This window comes from Marmota marmota, unplaced genomic scaffold (genome assembly GCF_001458135.2).
Source record: "Marmota marmota marmota unplaced genomic scaffold, marMar, whole genome shotgun sequence".
Classification (NCBI taxonomy): domain Eukaryota; kingdom Metazoa; phylum Chordata; class Mammalia; order Rodentia; family Sciuridae; genus Marmota; species Marmota marmota.
This window is the reverse complement of record NW_025999924.1, coordinates 7,251,903-7,270,455: the sequence shown is the minus strand read 5'-3', so window position 1 is coordinate 7,270,455 and position 18,553 is coordinate 7,251,903. Positions and strand designations below refer to the sequence as shown.

At 33.2% G+C, this 18,553-nt stretch overlaps 1 protein-coding gene across 2 annotated transcripts in view; it reads left to right on the top strand.

Annotated features, from left to right (window-relative positions):
* Mtrex (Mtr4 exosome RNA helicase) overlaps positions 1 to 18,553 on the top strand; it is a 100,041-nt gene that overhangs the window by 50,868 nt on the left and 30,620 nt on the right. For both annotated transcript variants that reach the window (XM_015497298.2, XM_048800036.1), the window contains 4 exons: positions 953 to 1,125; positions 1,876 to 1,944; positions 12,540 to 12,668; positions 17,522 to 17,632. In XM_015497298.2, the coding sequence (XP_015352784.1) occupies positions 953 to 1,125; positions 1,876 to 1,944; positions 12,540 to 12,668; positions 17,522 to 17,632 (482 nt within the window). The remainder of the gene's footprint in view (positions 1 to 952; positions 1,126 to 1,875; positions 1,945 to 12,539; positions 12,669 to 17,521; positions 17,633 to 18,553) is intronic.

Sequence of the window (18,553 nt, the reverse complement as noted above, 5' to 3'; positions counted from 1 at the left end):
TTTTTTTTTTTTTTTTTTTTTTTTTTTAAGTAACTATACCATTTTCTTAATGCTATAGTTACTGTGGACAATAGTTTGGCAGCCATCCTCAACAGATTAAATACAGAATTACTTTGTGACCCAGCAACTCCACACCTGTATATATATTCAAAAGAATTGAAAATGTGTTCATATAAAACTTGGTCTCATATGAATGGTCATAGCAGTACCATGAACAGTAGCTAATATGTGGAAACAATCCAAATGTTCATCAGCTGGTAAATGTGTAAACAAATGTAGTATATTCATATAGTAGAATATTATTCAAACATAAGTCATGAAATACAGATACAAACTACATCCTGAAAACAATATGCTAAGTAAAGGAAGCCAGACACCAAAGGCCACATATTGTATGATTCCATCTATATGAAATATGTAGAATAGGCAAATGCATAGAGAGACAGAAAGTATAGAGAGAAAGATTGGCAGAAGCAGGAATAAGGAGTATTTGCCTAAAGGATATGGAATTTCCTTTGGAGGTAGTGAAAAAGTTCTGGAACTAGATAATAGTGGTAGGGGGTACATTGTGAATGTACTGAATATTACTAATGGTACAATTTTATGTGTATTATGCCACAATAAAAATAGTTTGTTAACAGTGGGTTGGAGGTATAATGAAATGAGTAAAGAAAGGCGGTCAGCACTAGAAGCAAGATTAGGGCAGCAAGTAGAATCCAGTATAATTTGATTAACTAAGAGATAAGTTGGAGACAAAGAAGGTAAATCTTAACAGAAGGGGGAAAAACGAGACATCATGCCCTACAGTCATCTCTGAAGATCTTTTCCTTAAAACATATAATCTATGCAAACTAACTTTTCCAAATGTAGTTATAGTGGGAAAATAAATTTCTTGGTTATAATTTATGTAAGGTATATAATTTTTTATATCATGTATATGTTTTATTTACAGAGGTAAAGAACTCAGAACAACAGTATAATAAAATAGTAATTCCCAATGAAGAAAGTGTAGTAATCTATTATAAGATTAGACAGCAACTTGCCAAACTGGGTAAAGAAATTGAAGATTATATTCATAAACCAAAATACTGCTTACCATTTCTACAGCCAGGCCGTTTGGTAAAGGTATGTCTTTGTTCCTTCATAAAATATTTGACTATTTGAATATTTAAAAATATTCTGGATACTGTAATATTTTCTTTATCTTGATAAAATGCTTCTTGCTACAATGGTTTCTCTATTATATTATTTAACTATTTCACATTGCTCAGGTAAAGGCCTTTTTTTAAACTTTATTTATTTTAATTAGGTATATATGACAGCAGAATGCATTTTGATTCATCATCCACAATTGCAGCACAACTTTACATTTCTGTGTACACAATGTAGCAGTGTATGAGACATATATGACCATATGTGCAGTCACATGTGTCTCTAGGGTAATAATGTCTGTCTGATTCCACCATCTTTCTAGGTGAAGGCCTTTTAATCACCACCAGTTTTCATTGTGGGGAATATAATTTGAAAAAGTCTTGGGGTTGAATATAAATTATTTTCAGTTATGAAATATCTTTAAAATGAGGCCATTTTAATTACTAGAAAAATTTATTAGATATAAAAAGACTTGAAATACACTGACATTTTTAGCATTTGTTTGCCAACTGAGACATTTCCTGTTATTGCTATTCTAGGGTCTATGAAATTTGCCATTGACTTTTTTCCCCCCTGTAGTATTAATGTCTTGTTCCTGAAATTTAGCAGTGATTTTTAACAAATATTAGGAAATTCAAGTTTTATTAGCCTATAATATAATACCTGGAAGGCTACAATTGTCTTTTTTGGATGTAAACATTATTATTTTTTGCTGTCTTTCAGGTAAAGAATGAAGGAGATGATTTTGGCTGGGGTGTAGTGGTGAATTTCTCAAAAAAGTCAAATGTTAAGGTAATAAACCAATTTCCTTTGAGTAAAATTTCATATATATTGTTGTTATTGAAATGTTTTTTAAGACTCATGAAGATTATCTAAATATAAATTTACCCTAAGAGGAGAAGTAATAAACTCTTACCTTAAGGAATTAATGTTTTGAATAATTTAAATTTTATACTTCATAGTTAATTTTAAAGCATTTTATCACATCGGAAGGAAACTTTTTTATCCCTCACTTTTCCTCAGCCCCATACAACTGTTTGTCTGTTTTCTATCTGCATAGATTTGTCTATTCTGGAAGTATCATGAAATAAATTTTATATAATATGTAGCCTTGTGATAAGCCTTTTTGGCAGTATAATGGTTTCAAGGCTTATCAGTATTTCATTCTGTTTTATGGCTAGATAATATTCCAGTATATAAGGATATACCTTATTTTGTTATCCATTTATCCGTCCACTGACATTTAGGTTGTTTATACCTCTTGGCTGTTATGAATAATACTCATGTAAACATTTGTTTACAGGTTTTTAGTGAACATAGGTTTTAATTTCTCTTGTGTATATACCTAGGAGTGGAATTACTGGGTTCTTTGGAAACTGTATGGGGTAAGTGGTTGAGGAACTGCCAGATTGTTTTCTAAAGTAGCTGTACCATTTTACATTCTCATCAGCAGTGTATGATGGTTTAGATTTCTCAGCAGTCTTACTACACTTACTATGTGACTTTTTAAATTCTGTTTGGTATGTAATGGTATTTCATTATGGTTTTGATTTTATATTTTCCTGATAACTAATGATGTCCGGGAAATTTTCAGCTTCTTATTGGTCATTTGTTTATACTTTGGAGAAAAAATGCTTCGGATCCTTTTTCTGTTTTCAAGTTAGAGTTATGTGCCATTTTATTGAGTTATATGAGTTCTTTATGTATAGACTATTTATAATCTTATCAGGTGCATGATTTCTTTTTTTGTTAGAGTATCAAGTAATTTTATTTTAAAAACTTTATTGATTGCTCACTTTTCTAAAACATGTACTGAGAACACAACAAACTCATCCAAGAGTCACTAATCTTTGGAGGACAGAATGAAGCCCTATACATGGAACCCACAAATGTTTTTCCTATGCTTAATGCCTTAGCTTTTGCGTTCACTCCAGGCTTCCATGTTTTGTCACCTCTGAAAAGGGGAAGGACAGTGGTTAAAAGAATTATGTACAAGAGGGTCACAACCAACTTTTAGCTTATCTGATACTAATGACTTGTATGTTCTAGCTTCTAACTTTGAGAAACAGTATTGGATAAGCACTGTCAAATACCTAATCCCTGCTTACATTTACTATTCTTATTCTTTCAGTCACCTTTGGAATTGTTTTTTCTTTTATTGCAGCTTCTGTTTATCCTGGAGCACAAACCCTGAAATTTATGTGTAGTGTCCATGTTGAAATAAAATGTTATTTCAGGCCCACCCTAGTGACTGTAGTGTTTATACTCTGTAGTGTGTATTGGGTATCATACCCTTGGTCATGCTGATCAAGTGGCAGTCCAATGCAAGGGGCACACAGGGACAACTTTTCCACTATCAGTCTTGTTCCCTGTTCTATGGTCCTTGGACATTGCTCCACAATCAAGGTAAAAATTTTGAATTCACTGGCCCTTCCCTGCCAATTGAAATTATGCTCTTATAGAACAGGGATCTACTTCCTTGCCATTAATTCAGTGGAGTTTTCAAAAGATGTCAGGAATATTCTTTGGACACGTCCTGGGATGGGGCTGGAGGGTCCTGGCTTTCACTCTAAGGAGAGGGTTCCAGCATAGCTGATTTTTTTTGGGTCATCAGAAACTCAGGAATTGCTTTTTAGATTGTGGTCTGAATATCTAGTTTAGTTTTGAATCTACCCCCTGAGAAGAAATCCTGTCTATGATTGCCAGGCTGTCCCAGCAGAAGCTGTCAAACAGGTCCTCACTCTTGAGCTGCTCCATGATGTTGCTGGCAGGGTTGGGGGTATAAGGCAGGGCTGGTGGTGCCCCCACATTGCCCACCAGTCCTTTACCCTGTTCCTGCAAGGGAAACAATCTGGCTTCTGCCCTGGGACTGAGAGCCCCACTGAGTTTATGGTGGCAGAGGTAACAGCAGAAGAAGCCACCCACAGGTGCATAGTTCCAAACATTGTCTGTTTTGTGGGTTGTCTTCACTCTCTTGATAGAGCTCTTTACAGTATAAAAGTTTTTAATTTAATGGAATCTAGTTTCACTTCTTTTCTTTTGTTGCTAATGTTTTTGGTGTTATCGAGACCACTACCAATATCAAGGTCTTGAAGATTTACCCATTTTCTTCTAAGTATTTTATAGTTTTAACTCTAACATTTAGGTCTTTGATCCTTTTTGAATTAATTTTTATGTATGTTGTGTGATAAGGGTGCAAATTTATTCTTCTCCTAGCACCATAGGTGAAAGTTCTTCCTCATTTGAATCATTTTGGCACCCTTAACAAAACTCTGTTTATGGTAGACTCATGGGTTTATTTTTGGACATGCAATTCTTTCCCATTGATCTGGATGTCCAGTTCTCAAGCCAGCACTTTTTCTACTCTTTCAGAATTGTTTTATTGCCATCTTAAAAATATTAAACCTTCTAATTCATGAACACAGCATATTTTTCTGTTTATTTAGGTCTTAAGTTTCTTTTTTTTTTAATATTTTATTAATTGTTGATGGACCTTTATTTATTTATATGTGGTGCTGAGAATCGAACCTAGTGCCTCACACATGCTAGGCAAGCGCTCTGCCACTGAGCTACAGCCCCAGCCCGGTCTTAAGTTTCTTTCAGCAATATTTTATTTCCCAAGTATAGGTTTTATACTTCTTTTCCTTAATTTATTCCTAAATATTGTAATCTTTTGATGCTACTATAAATGAAATTACCTTCTTCATTAAAGGTGTATAGAAACTTCTTCATATAGAAACCCAGTTGTATTTTATATATTGATCTTATATCCTGCAGGACTTATTTATTCTAATATTTTAGTGGAATATTTAGGATTTCCTATATATTGAATCATGTTGCCTACATGATTCACTTCTTCCTTTTCAATCTGGATGCCTTTTCAATCTGGATGCCTTTTTAATCTGGATGCCTTTTATTACATCTTCTTGCCTAATTCCCCTAATTAGACATTTTAGCAAAATGTTAATAGAAGTGATATCCTAATGTTAGGGGGAAAATGTTAAATGTGATGTTGCTCTTGTTTTTTTTGTAGGGGCCTTTCATCAAATTCAGCAAGTTCCCTTATTTTCTGGCTTGTTGGGTGTTGTTATCACGAAAGAGTGTTGAATTTTGTCCATTATAGCTTATGTGCCTATTAAGATGATCATGTGGATTTTTTTATTCTGTTTTCTATTCTGATGTGACATATTACTTTAATTGATTTTCAGGTGTCAAACCCACTTTGGATTCCTGTAATAAATCCTGCTTTGTTGTGCATGTTATTTATTTTGTATATTGCAGGATCCAGTTTGCAAGTTTGTTTTTGAGAATTGCTCCTAAGAGATACGGGCCTTGGGCTGAGGGTGTAACTTAGTAGTACAGTGCTTAACTAACATATGTTAAGCCCTGGGTTCAATCACCAGCTCCACGAAAAAGGAAAAGAAAAATGAGATACTGGTCTGAAGCTTTCTTGTGGTGTCTGTCTTATCAATGAGGTAATGTCAACGTCATTAAATGAGTTTAGGAAGTGTTTCTCTCCTTCTATAAATGTTTTAGAAGAATTTTTGAAGAATTGATATTTAATCTTTAAATATTTAATTGAATTTGGCAGTGAAGCCACCTAGCCCTAGACTAGTTCTTTGTGGGTATTTGTTTCCTGGATATGACATATTCAGATTATCTGTAACATTATTCAGTAACATTCAGAAGTTTGTATCTTGTTAGGAATTTAGTCTTTTTCATCTTGATTATGTAATTTATTCATATACAATTAAAATATTGCTTTATAATCCATTTTATTTCTGTACAGTTGTTCATAATATCTCCACTTTCACTTCTGATTCTAATAATTTCAGTCCTCTCTTTGAGCAAAGGTTTTCAGTTTATCTCTAGGTATTTTCTAATTTCCCTCTTAATATATTCTTTGACATCTTGATTAGTTAGGAGTGTGTAAATTTCCATATATTAGTGAATTCTCCAAATTTTTTTTAAAATTTCTTTCCATTTTTTCAAGAACATACTTGGCATTGTTTCATTCATTTTGAATGGATACAGGTTCGTTTAATGGTCCAACATAATGTTCTATCCTTCAGGTTTTCTGTGTGTAGTTGAGTAGAATGGATATTCTGCTATGTGGGGTGGGATATTATAGAAATGTCTCTTAAGTCTAGTTAGTTTAGGGTGTTGTTCATGTTTGATATAGTATAGACATTTGAACGGTTAACTTTTGCATGATATATCTTTTCCTCTCTTTTATTTTCTGTCGTTTTCATATCAGTAAATTTGATGTGTTCTCTGCTCCTATATACAGAATATAGTGTGATCTTGTGTTTTTATCAAACCTAAAAGTCTATTTTGGGGGGTTGTTTAACCCATTCACATTTAAAAAGGAATAGTTGAGTTTATATCTGTCATTTTGTGTTTTATTTTCTGAGTCTCATGTCTTATTTCTTCTATTTTTCCTTTTTCGCATTAAATGAATATTTTGCATTGTAGCAGTCTAATTTCTTTTCACAATATATTTCCTAGTGATTGCTAGGTTTTTCCATATACATTGTAAATTACATCAATAGGCCTTAGGTTTGTACCAAGTTATTTCCAGTGAGATATAGAAACATGATTTCTATTTATCTCTACCTCATTTTTCCCATCTCTTTACCGGCTTAGATTCTCCTCCTCCTCCTCCTCCCCCTCCCTCCCTCCTGTTTCTTTCTTTTTTCTTTTTTTTTTTTTTTTTGCAGTGATAGGGATCAGACCCAGAGACTCATGTATTTTAGGCAAGAATTTTACCATTTTTCCTCTTTTTATAGTATTGTTGTAACACATATCTATAAATATTTTAATCCAAACAATGCGTTGTTATAATTATTTCCTTAGTATAATTTACAGCTTTTCAGTATTTTTGGTGTTGGAAATCCAACACAGGGCCTTGTGCATAAGAAGCACCTACTTTACCACTGAGCTATAACCCCCAGTAGTTTTAATGGCTTTTGAAGAAGCTTAAAGCTTTTAGAAAAGAGAAAAATTATTTTTGTAACTATAGTTATATTAACATTTATCATTTCTTGGTTTCTGTATTTGTTCCTATGGATTTGAGTCATCCGAAGTTACTGGTTTATCCCAGAAGAGCTTTGTTCCTACCACCTCTTTTGTGCTGCTAAATACACTGCATTTTGATATATTATAGCTTAATAAAACAGTATATACATACTGTTTTTACATTGCTTCTTCAATAACTTAAAAGGAAAACTCATTATTACCTCTCTTTGTGTGTGTCGGGGGGAATTCATATAAATGTCTGGTGTCATTTGCTCTCAGACTGAAGAACTTTCTTTAGTATTTCTTTTGAAGCAGGTCTGCTAGCAACAAATTCTCTGTTTTTGTTTATCTGGAAATGTCTTTATTTGGCCTTAATTTTGGAAATTTTTCTGAAGAATTCTCAGTTAACAGTTGTGTTTTATAATTCGGGGTGTTTTTTTGTTTTTTCCTTTGATATGCCAACCCACTGCTTTCTGTATTCCATTATTTCTGCTGAGAAGTTTCTGTTAATCTTGCTGGAGTATTGTAAGTGTTGTGCTGCTTTCAAGATTTTCTCCTCATGGTTTGTCCTTCTTCATTTTTACTGTGGTAAATTTCTAAGTATAAAACTCTGCTGTGTACTTCTTTGCATTTATCCTAAAGTAGAGAAAATTATATGTAGATTAAATATTTTTCCCCCTGTCAGTTTGGGCAGTTTTCAACCATTATTTTGAGAAATTTTTTTCTCTTCCTTTCTCTCCAAACCCTCCTTATATGTGTAATTTTGAGTTTATTGGTGTCCCACATTTCTATGACATAGACTAAGTTCATTTTTTTAATTATTCCCTTTTCTTTGAATTGAATAATCTCTATCCATCTGTCTTTAAGTTTGCTAATGATTTCTGCTGCCAGTTCAGATCTATCATTGGGCCCCTCTAGTGAAAAAAATTTTTTTTTCATTTCAGTTATGCTCTAAAATTCTAGAATTTCCTTCTGAATCTTTTTTATAATTTATCTCTTCATTGATATTTTCCAGTCAACACATTTGTTATACCTTTTATGTTCCCTCATACAGTTTATCAAACATAATTATAATGACTCTTTTAAGTCTTTGTTTTAATCAGTATTCGGTCAGTCTAACATCCAGTTTCTTATATGCCTATATATATTCTTGTTACATGGGTCATAGATAATAATTGCCTGTTTCTTTGTACATTTCACTATTTTATTGGAAATTGGACATTTTAGATAGTATTGTAAGTCTGGGTATCGTTCTCCCTTGATTTGTTTTGTGCCTATCTAAATTATTTGAGTGAAGTCTCTTGTATCCCACTTGCCTCTTTTACACCACCATCATTAAACCTTTTACGTTGCTTCTGGGTGAGTAGGGGAACATAACTGAGAGAGAGAGAGAGAGACACCACCGTCATTAAACCTTTTACGTTGCTTCTGGGTAAGTAGGGGAAACATAGCCTAGAGAGGCGGGGGCGGGGGGAAGGGGAAGGGAGAGAAGGGGAAGAGAAAGAAAGAAACTAGGTTTATTCTGCAAAGTAGAAAGCTTACAATTTAGCTTATAGCTCTCATAAATATATAGGTCTACGAGTTCTTTTCCTTACTACTTCCACCATTTTTTAGTTCCCTTATGCTTGAACTTTCCAAATATTTCTTTGGGAAAGTATAGCTGCCTATTTGAGGGATTGCCGTTCTTCCTTGGAAAAAAATCTCTAGAGCCAAAGATCTAAAGCTGGGAGTGAGGGCATTGTTTCACTTGATATGAGTAACAAACTTGCTTTTAGGAGCTGAGGGCTGGGTTGAGGATGGTTGCAATAACCTCAAGTCTTCCCAGCTTGCTTCTCCCAACATGAAACCCAGTACCTTATAAGGCAAGGGAAAGGCTGTTGAGACCCTTAATTCTCAGCAGCACCACATCCAAGAATGGAACCTTTGGCTGACCAAGGGGTGCTGAAGAAAAGATCCCTACTCTTCAGCCTCTCTTGCCCAGAACTTAGCCTCAGCAACAAGTAATTGGGAACAGGATCAGAAATGGCATTCACCTGAGTACTGTGGGGAGAGGGAACTCTCCTGTATTTTTGGATTCACCAGTCTAGAGTTTCTGCTTCAAGCATGGGAAGAGTGAGAGAAGGGAGTAGGGATCTGTTGTTCTCTCTGAATTTTAGCAGACTTCCTTTTTTAAAAAAATATTTTTTAGTTGTCAATGGACCTTTATTTATTTATTTATTTTTAATGTGTGGTGCTGAGAATCGAACTCAGTGCCTCACACATGCTAGGCAAGTGCTTTGCCACTGAGCCATAACCCCAGCTCCTTAGCAGATTTTCTTGATAGGTTGTTTCTTATTTGACATATATATTCTCTAAGAACACTTCTAGGGACATTAAATGGTTGGTTTTTCAAATTTTCTCCAATTTTGCTAGGAAGTGAATTTGCAGAGCTTTTTACATTACTGTAGCCAGTACTTTAGTAAATCTAAGATTTTATATATTTAAAAAATTTTTTTTTTAGTTGGACACAAAACCTTTATTTTACTTTTATGTGATAATGAGGATCAAACCCAGTGCTACGCGCATGCACTAGGCAAGCGCTATACTGCTGAGCCACAACCCCAACCCCTAAGATTTTATATTTTTTGGGAAAGAAAAGTTTTAACTAATATAATTATGTGTAGACACTATAGCCAGAGTTTTTAAAAATTATTTACCTCCATTGATCCTTAATCCATGTATAAAAGTTATACTACTCAATGAGAGTTCTTTTAGGTAGAAGCAGAAAGAGGATTAGAGTGGAATACATTCATTTTTTTTCTGTTTAAATTGGTAAGTAATTTTTCTATTGAGCCACTTGTATTTGTCTTTTCACTAAAAATGTGAAGTATATTAATTTTAGAATCTAGGTCAAAAACACTAATCTAAATATTTTTGTGGCAAATAGATTTTGACATCAATGGAGAAAAATATACATTGTTGAATAGTTTGAGTCATTTAAGGAAATACAAATTTAACTTTGACCATTTCACATTTTTTTATGTTCTACAGGTTTAGAATTATCAAAATTACATTTTAATATGGTAATTTCAATTTATAGCAAGAAATCAGTCACATTTTAAAAAGAATGAAGAGAAGTTAGGAAAACGTAAATTCAATTATGATTAAAATAGAACATATGAACAAAATTTTAAAAAAATTTAAGGTCTGACAATTATTGGAAAACTTAAACAACACAATAGCTGTTTTTTATTATGTGAAAGATGATGTTGATCTATCTTACAGCATGTTAGGTAAGAAAAATTTTATAATCTTAGGAAATATTTTCAGTAGCAAATTTTTATTTAGTGTTATAATTAAGAAAGCTTTCAAGTGTCTTCAACCTTAGTAACACTTGAGGGTATTTGCATAATGTTGTTTTAAGTGGTAGCTATATGAAGGCAGATGATCATGTATGATATGTTTCAGTTATCTATGTAATTGTTCTATAGATGGAGAATACTTAATTTATTAAAATCTGAAGAATTGTCTATAACAGTTCTAGATTATCTAGAAACATTAAAGATTGCTCCTAAGTCTTAACAGTTTTCTTTTATGCAGATATCATATGTTCCCTAACACTTTGGAGTTAATTCATTCTTCAAACTATACAATAAAACTTACTTAGAACCTCTAAGGTTCATTTCACCCTCTGAAAAGGGAACATGACAATCACTGAGATGCTTTATAATCTTTGGCTTCTGAAGAAGAGTTGACAGTTGGTCATAACTTTGTTTAGCTCATTGTTTATAAAATTGATTTCTAAACTACTAGGCTGTATGATCTTTGCAGACAAATTATCTAAATCATAAATACATCCATTTTTGTTCGTGTCTAAATCAAGCTGAGTTATGTGTTGAAACTTCTTAAATAATCTCCTTTTGAAAAAGTTGATGCTGGGAAAAAACTAGCTTGTTTTCCTTTTGGATTGGAAAATGGAGTTTATTTTTTAATTATTATTTTTATTAGTTATTGATGGGCTTTTATTCAATAACTAATTTGTTTATATGTGGTGCTTAGAATTGAACTTAGTGCCTCACACATGCTAGGCAAGCACACTGCCACTAAGCCACAATCCCAGCCCCGGAGTTTATGTTTTTTAGTTTTTTTTTTTGTTGTTGTTTTGTTTTTAATTTTTTTTGTAAATCTGAAAATTCTAATTGTGTTTATGGTTTGTATTTGCAAGTATGTTTTATTTTTGTTAAATATTGGTTAGTTTTTTGCCAAAATAGTTTGTAGATACAGATTCATTTTCATTTATTGACAGATTTTGTAATGTCTTGGGTAGAAGCCAAGTCTTTGCCATGTTCCCCTTCAACCAAAGTAATTTTCCTTTTATATATTTCATGCAAAAGAGATTATTTGAATATTTTACTAAAGAGTAAGGAGTAATTCTTTTTGGGGGGGGGGATTGAACTCAGGGGCACTTGACCACTGAGCCACATCCTCAGTCCTATTTTGTATTTTATTTAGAGACAGGGTCTCACTGAGTTGCTTAGCACCTCGCTTTTGCTGAGGCTAGCTTTGAACTCAGAATCCTCCTGGCCTCAGCCTTTTGAGCCATTGGGATTACAGGTATGCACCACCATGCCTGGCAAGGAGGAATTCTTTACTGTAACAAAAAAGATCTCTTACTGTTTGAAATTACCAAACAAAGTATCATAGTACAAAAGATGTGATTAGTCCTGAGATCTAGAGATATAAAAAAACAAAAAGCCAGGCATGGTGGCACACACCAGTAATCCCAGCAGCTAGGAGGCTGGTGCAGGAGGATTATGAGTTCAGAGCCAGCTTGCAAGGCTCTGAGCTACTCAGAAAGACCCTGTCTATAAATAAAATATTAAAAAGGGCTGGGAATGTGGCTCAGTGGTTAAGCACCCCTGAGTTTAATATCTGGTACCAGGGGAAAAAAAAAAAGACTTTGTAAAATGATATGAAATCACATTATAGAAGTGCTAGTACACTGAATAGTAAAATCTGCTTTATCTATTTTGCTTGTTTAATTGGGGTGACTTGGATATTTTATTATTTTGGTGATTTGGATAATATTTTTTTATTTTCTGATACTGATCATTTTAATTTATTTTTCCAATTTTTGCATTTTATTTCACAGTGATCTTACTATTAAATTAGAATTCATAAGTACCAAGTTGTTGCTGTGTTTTCTCATCCAGTGGCACATGTTGAAGAATGCTAAAACAACCTTCATTTTATGAAATAAGCATTTATTGCACAGTGTGTGACAGTCATAATGCTAAATGCTGAGAAAACAGATCCTGTATACATGGAACTTAAAAATTTGGGGTCCATTTTTCAAGAATTAATGAACTTTCTTTATCCTCTTTTCCTAGCCTAATTCTGGTGAACTGGATCCCTTATATGTAGTGGAAGTACTTCTGCGCTGTAGCAAAGAGAGCTTGAAAAATTCAGCTACTGAGGCTGCAAAACCAGCTAAACCTGATGAGAAAGGAGAGATGCAGGTTTGTACTTTCTTAGGCTTCAAATACTTTGTGAATTATTTTTTTATCACTGGAGTTTTAAAATGTGATTATAAATGAGCATACTGTCATCATTTCTAAATTAGAAGGTTTAAGGTATTTTGGCATACATAATTAGAGCCTCTAATCATGAGGATGATTAATGAGATTTTATTTATTTATTTTATTAAATTATGACCAGGTAATAGTAATAGAGTAATAGTAATAAAGATAAAGAGAAATTAATAATTTAAGTTTCACACAAAGCTGCATTTTATGAGAGCTGTGAATATTTTTCATTATCACTTGTGACTGATTTTACAGTTTGAATCCATTTGTGATGTGTATTTCATTCTTATGGCAATAATGGTTGAAATAGTGTTTCAATAATGAGAAATTTCTTCCCAAGTTTTGTAAGTTAAAATAACTTTTTAAAAATATATTTTTTAGTTTTAGGTGGACACAATATCTTTGTTTTATTTTTATGTGGTGCTGAGGATCGAACCTAGTGCTTCACATTTGCTAGGCGAACACTCTATCACTTGAGCCACAACCCCAGCCCTAGTTAAAATAATTTAATTTACTCATGCTTTTATTAAATTTAAGACATTTGACTCACCACATGAGATGCCTGTATTTCTTGAATGTTTTTTATTTTCATATTGGTATAAATAAAATAATTTTTTGCAAAATATTTTATCATAGATTGCAAGTATCTCCTTGAAATCTAATATCATGGTCAAATTTTGTTGTTTTGAAACGTTGCTTATTAAAGTATGTAGTGTGTTGGCTAAGTCATTTAGGAAATTATATGTTCTAATCAGCTTGGTTTCTAGAAAGTAAAATCTGCAGCTGCAGCATCATAGACTGCTTCTTTGGATTAATAAATCAATTTGGTATTTGGATTTGGCAGTATTTAGTATTTGTGTTTTTATTAATTAATTAAAATTAATCAGTGCCATGATGAATATAAAACACAGGGCCTCATGTGTACTAGGCAAACACTCTACCACTGAGCTGGGAATGTAGCCAGCCCAAGTTGGTAGGCTTTTAAAAAATACTTTATTATTAAACATTTTTAAGTGGTGATTTAGAAGTTTGTTTATATTTCTGAATACTACCCAGCCTTTAATCTCTCTCCTTTTTTTCTTTTCTTTTTTTTTTTTTTCCTGGTGGCACTGGGGTTTGAACAAGGGCTTGCACATGCCAGACAAGTGCTTTACTGCAGAGCTACAGCCCCAGCCCAGCAACATTTAGATATTGTTTTAGTCAGCTTTTTTACTGCTGTGACTAAAGGTTCTGACCAGAAAAATTGTAGAGGAGGAAAAATTTATTTGAGTGCTCACAGTTTTAGAGGTCTTAGTCCATAGAAGGCCAGCTCCATTTCTCAGGGCTCAAGATGAGGCTGAATATCATGGAGAAGTGTGTGGTGGAGGGAAGCAGCTCACATCATGGTGATCAAGAAACAGAGAGGGAGTCTACTTTCCAGATACAAATATGTACACCAAAGCCACACTCTAATTTCCACCTCCTCCAGCCACACTGGACCAAGTCAGTTATCACCCCGTTAACCTCTGTCAGAGGATTAATTCACTGATGGAGTTAAGACTATGACAAACAATCATTTTTCCTCTGACTGTCATGCATTTTTTCATGTAAGCTTTTGGGGGACACTTCACATCCATACCCTAACAAAGTTTTTTTAATTTGTTCAATTTTTTTGCAGTGCTGGGGATATAACCCAGGGCCTCATGCATGCTAGGCAAGCACTCTTATCACTGAACCACATCCCCAGTCCTATTCATTTTTCTTCTAACTTGTTCTCCAGACTTCCATGGACAAAAAAAGTTTGTATAACTTTTCCCCCAAGAATTTATTTTACCTATTTACCATTTAGTTATAAAAGAAACTAAAATCCTACAATTTGGTACACATTCATTATGCCCAAATGTACCTTAGAAGTTACTGCAACTTGAAATAGTAAATACATGGCACTCATCCCACCAGTCTTTCTCCTGATGGATGTTGCTAATAAGTCATAGCGCGCTTTTACACTGAAAGTTTTTCAAGGAAGTGATCCAGGCAGCCATGACTAATGCATTGGAGGTAGTATTTTAGGTTAAAATTATTTACTGCTTCTCTTTGTTAGGTCCACATTTTTTTTTTAAAAAGAGAGAGAGATAATTTTTTAATATTTATTTTTTAGTTCTTGGCGGACACAACATCTTTGTTTGTATGTGGTGCTGAGGATCGAACCCGGGCCGCACGCATGCCGGGCGAGTGCGCTACCGCTTGAGCCACATCCCCAGCCCCAGGTCCACATTTTTAAGCCTAGGTGCTTTGCCTTTTTTACTTAGTGATATCAGAAACTTTGCAATTCTTAATAATCATGATTCAGTTCTGTTTAATAAATAATCTCTATAGGAAACCCCTTCACTGAACCCTGGACAAATCTTTTCTCTGTACTGTAGCATTTTTTAAAATTCCATTTATTTCAGGGTATGCTTCTAAGGTAATTAATCTAAAAATGTTGACTGATGGTCTGAAAAGAACAAAAAGGATTCCAAAATTTCATAACCTGAATTTGATGATTCCTTATGATTAGATAAACCCATATTTGAGTGCCATTCTATAAATTAACTAATGTATTTCCAAGTATTAGGGTCTTGAGAGACATTGAAAAATGGTTTTATATTAAAAGAGAAAAAGGAAGTAGTACAACCAAAGTCAGTGTATGATCCTAGTTTGGATCCATGGAGTGGAAAAGGGAAGTTAGTATAAAAGACATTTTTAGGAAAGTGGATGAAATCTTAACATGAACTATAAATTAGATGATATCATTATGTCAACATTATATTTCCCCTTAATAGTACTTTTCTGTAATTTTGGATTTATATGAAAATGTCAGTACCATAAGAGAACAAAAAAGGTAGAGAACTAAAGAGATATGACAACTAAATGAAATATTCGACCCTTGGTTTGACTTTGGATCTAAAATTGTAGTAGTCATACTAGTAGTAATAAAGTCACCTGGGCCAATTGGGGAAATTTGAATTAGACTATATATTAGGTTATGTTATTTTACTATTAAATTTTTAGGATCTTATAATATGTGGCTATACAGGGTAAAACACTTGTTCATAAAAGATGCATGATCTTGGGGCTGAGGTTGTGGCTTACCAGTAGAGTGCTTGCCTATTACGTTTGAGGCCTTGGGTTCAGTCCTCAGCACCACATAAAAATAAATAAAATAAAGGTATTGTGTCCAACTAAAAAATAAATATTAAAAAAAGATGTATGGTTTTAATTAAAACATGCATGTTGGTGAAATGAAGTGATATTAAGTGCAGCTTATTTTCAAATTATTTTTAAAAGAAGAGGAGGAAAAAAGAAGGCAAGAAGAAATAAATCCCCTTTTACTCAAAACAAAACCCCTAAACTTAATCAGGGAGAGAGAGAGAAAGCATTGTTAGTAGTTGGAAACCTATTAACAGTTTGAAAAATCTAGCTGGGAAATTGTTGAGAAAATGCAATGAGTAATTCATGGAATTGTTCAGTTGTTTTCAAATAGAAAGTTAGCTGATGATGTAGGAAAAACTATTTTTTTAGAAGCTGGGAAATAAGAAAAATGTAAATTAGTAATGAAATTTTTAAAGATTGGGACTTCAAAATAATGCTTTAAAAATGAAAGCTTTAGAAATACTAGTACTACATTCCTCCCTGGCAACAGTAGTTGTTCTCTTTAAACAATGTATGTGTAGTCTCTCCAGTTTCAGTCTCATGTCACTTATTAACATGGAATAAATATAGCCTACCTTTTATTTTTCACATTTGAGTATATGGTCTCTACTATTTTTAACACTGTTATTTACAGATTTGTTGACATTTCATGGAATTTGTTGCACTAAGTAATTTATGCTCAGTATTTCATGTACATTGTTTGATTTTTATACTCAAAACAGTTTAATGAAATATAATTTTATCCCTATTTTTATGGTTGAGGAAATTGAAGCATAGAAAAGTTATATAACTTGTTCAGGGTCACACAGCTGAAAGTGAAATTTAAACCCAGACAGTATTTACTTTAGAACCCAGGGACCTTCTAAATTTAAGAGCATTGTAAGAATGCAAAATGATATATTGATGGTAAAGGCATTCTTGGCTGGAAAAAACATGGACATTTGTAGATACATGTTCTTGAAGATTATATCTTAATGAAAATACGCTATTTGCTCTGTTTGAAATATTTTTTTTGTAGTCTTCATTTCAGTCCATCTATAACTTGATCCATCTTACTTGGCCATTTTGACTCTGATTTAATAGGAGTCTTTCTTCTATAGTGAGTCTTTCTTCTACAGTACTTTTTTTGAGTTCAAAAAGTGTCATATACTGAGAACATAAAAATGAGTAAACTATGGATTCTGTATTGATCTTTTATTTGTGTATACCATTTACTTGCCTGTTTAAAGATTTGAAGTAGGTTTTATTTTTTTAATTTTTATTTTATGAACTCAGGGGCACTTAACTGCTGAGCCACATTCCCCTCCCCCTATTTTTAATATTTATTAGAGACAGGGACTCACTGAGTTGCCTCCAGCCTCATTAAGTTGCTGAGGCTGGGTTTGAACTCAAGAACCACCTGCTTTAGCCTCCCAGGTAGCTGTGATTATAGGTGTACACCACCACATTCGGCTAGGTTTTACTTTTTACTTACAATCTACTAAGATATAAGGGGTAGGGAGCTGTTACTACTTATACCTGTGACATACCATAAATATGCCTGCCTTTGATGGATCCAAGTTTAAGAAATGACAGGTTTTGAAAATGTGTAATATTAATTGTGTTTTTATTTATAGGTTGTTCCAGTTTTGGTGCATCTCCTGTCTGCTATTAGCAGTGTCAGGCTTTACATTCCTAAGGACCTTCGGCCAGTGGACAATAGACAAAGTGTTTTAAAATCAATACAGGTATGCATGTTCATTTTATAACAACTAGAAATTTTATATAAATAGAATTCATAAAGAGGCAACTGAAATGCTTTTAAATATAGTCCTTTCAGAAAAGCTATAAAGAGTACCAGTAGTGGCAGTTATTTTCATAAAATGACTATAGCAAATAGATATACATGTAGACTTGTGCTTTCTTTGAATTTGTCAGCAAAGTGCATTACTGTTTTGTACTAAATATGATTTGCTTTGTTCATTAGGAATGAAAATAACTATAAGCTCAGACTGTGTAAAAAAAGTGTTATGTATAAAATCATGTGCCAGGACTTTTAGCCATTTTTTAATATAGTTAATAAATGGGTGAAATAATTTAATTTTCCCCTAGAAAAAGGAAGGTTTCAAAGTTATTTTGTCAATAAACAATTAAGTAGCATTTACTATACATTGAGGGCTCTGTACAGGAATCTGAGAAAACAAAAATAAATAAATGGAATGCTTTTGGGTTAACATAGGAATTTTTAAGCTATGGTTCATAGGGGGATTTCCTGAAATAAATGATTATTTAGAAAGTTTTATAAAATTTTTATGTATATGTGGATATTGTTCTAATAAAATGTTCTGGAAGACTTTAAAAGTTCCCAAAGAGTTTAAAACTCTCCTAACTAGGCTGATGATAGATAAATGTATTTTACAAGCTCATCAAGTATAATGTCCTGCTGAAATCTTTTTTTCTAATATTTTCAAAAACAGTGGTTTAGTTATGAAGAGAAATACACGTTAGTCGTTATTAAGTTGACATAAATAATGCAGTCATTCTGAAAACATGATTTCTTTGTGCATCTGCATTAGGTCAGTTTTTCTGCTAAATTTAAACTGTATAACCCTCAGGGTTATACAGTGGAGGAGGTAGAGAGAGAGGAGGGGAGGGGAGGGGAGAGGTGG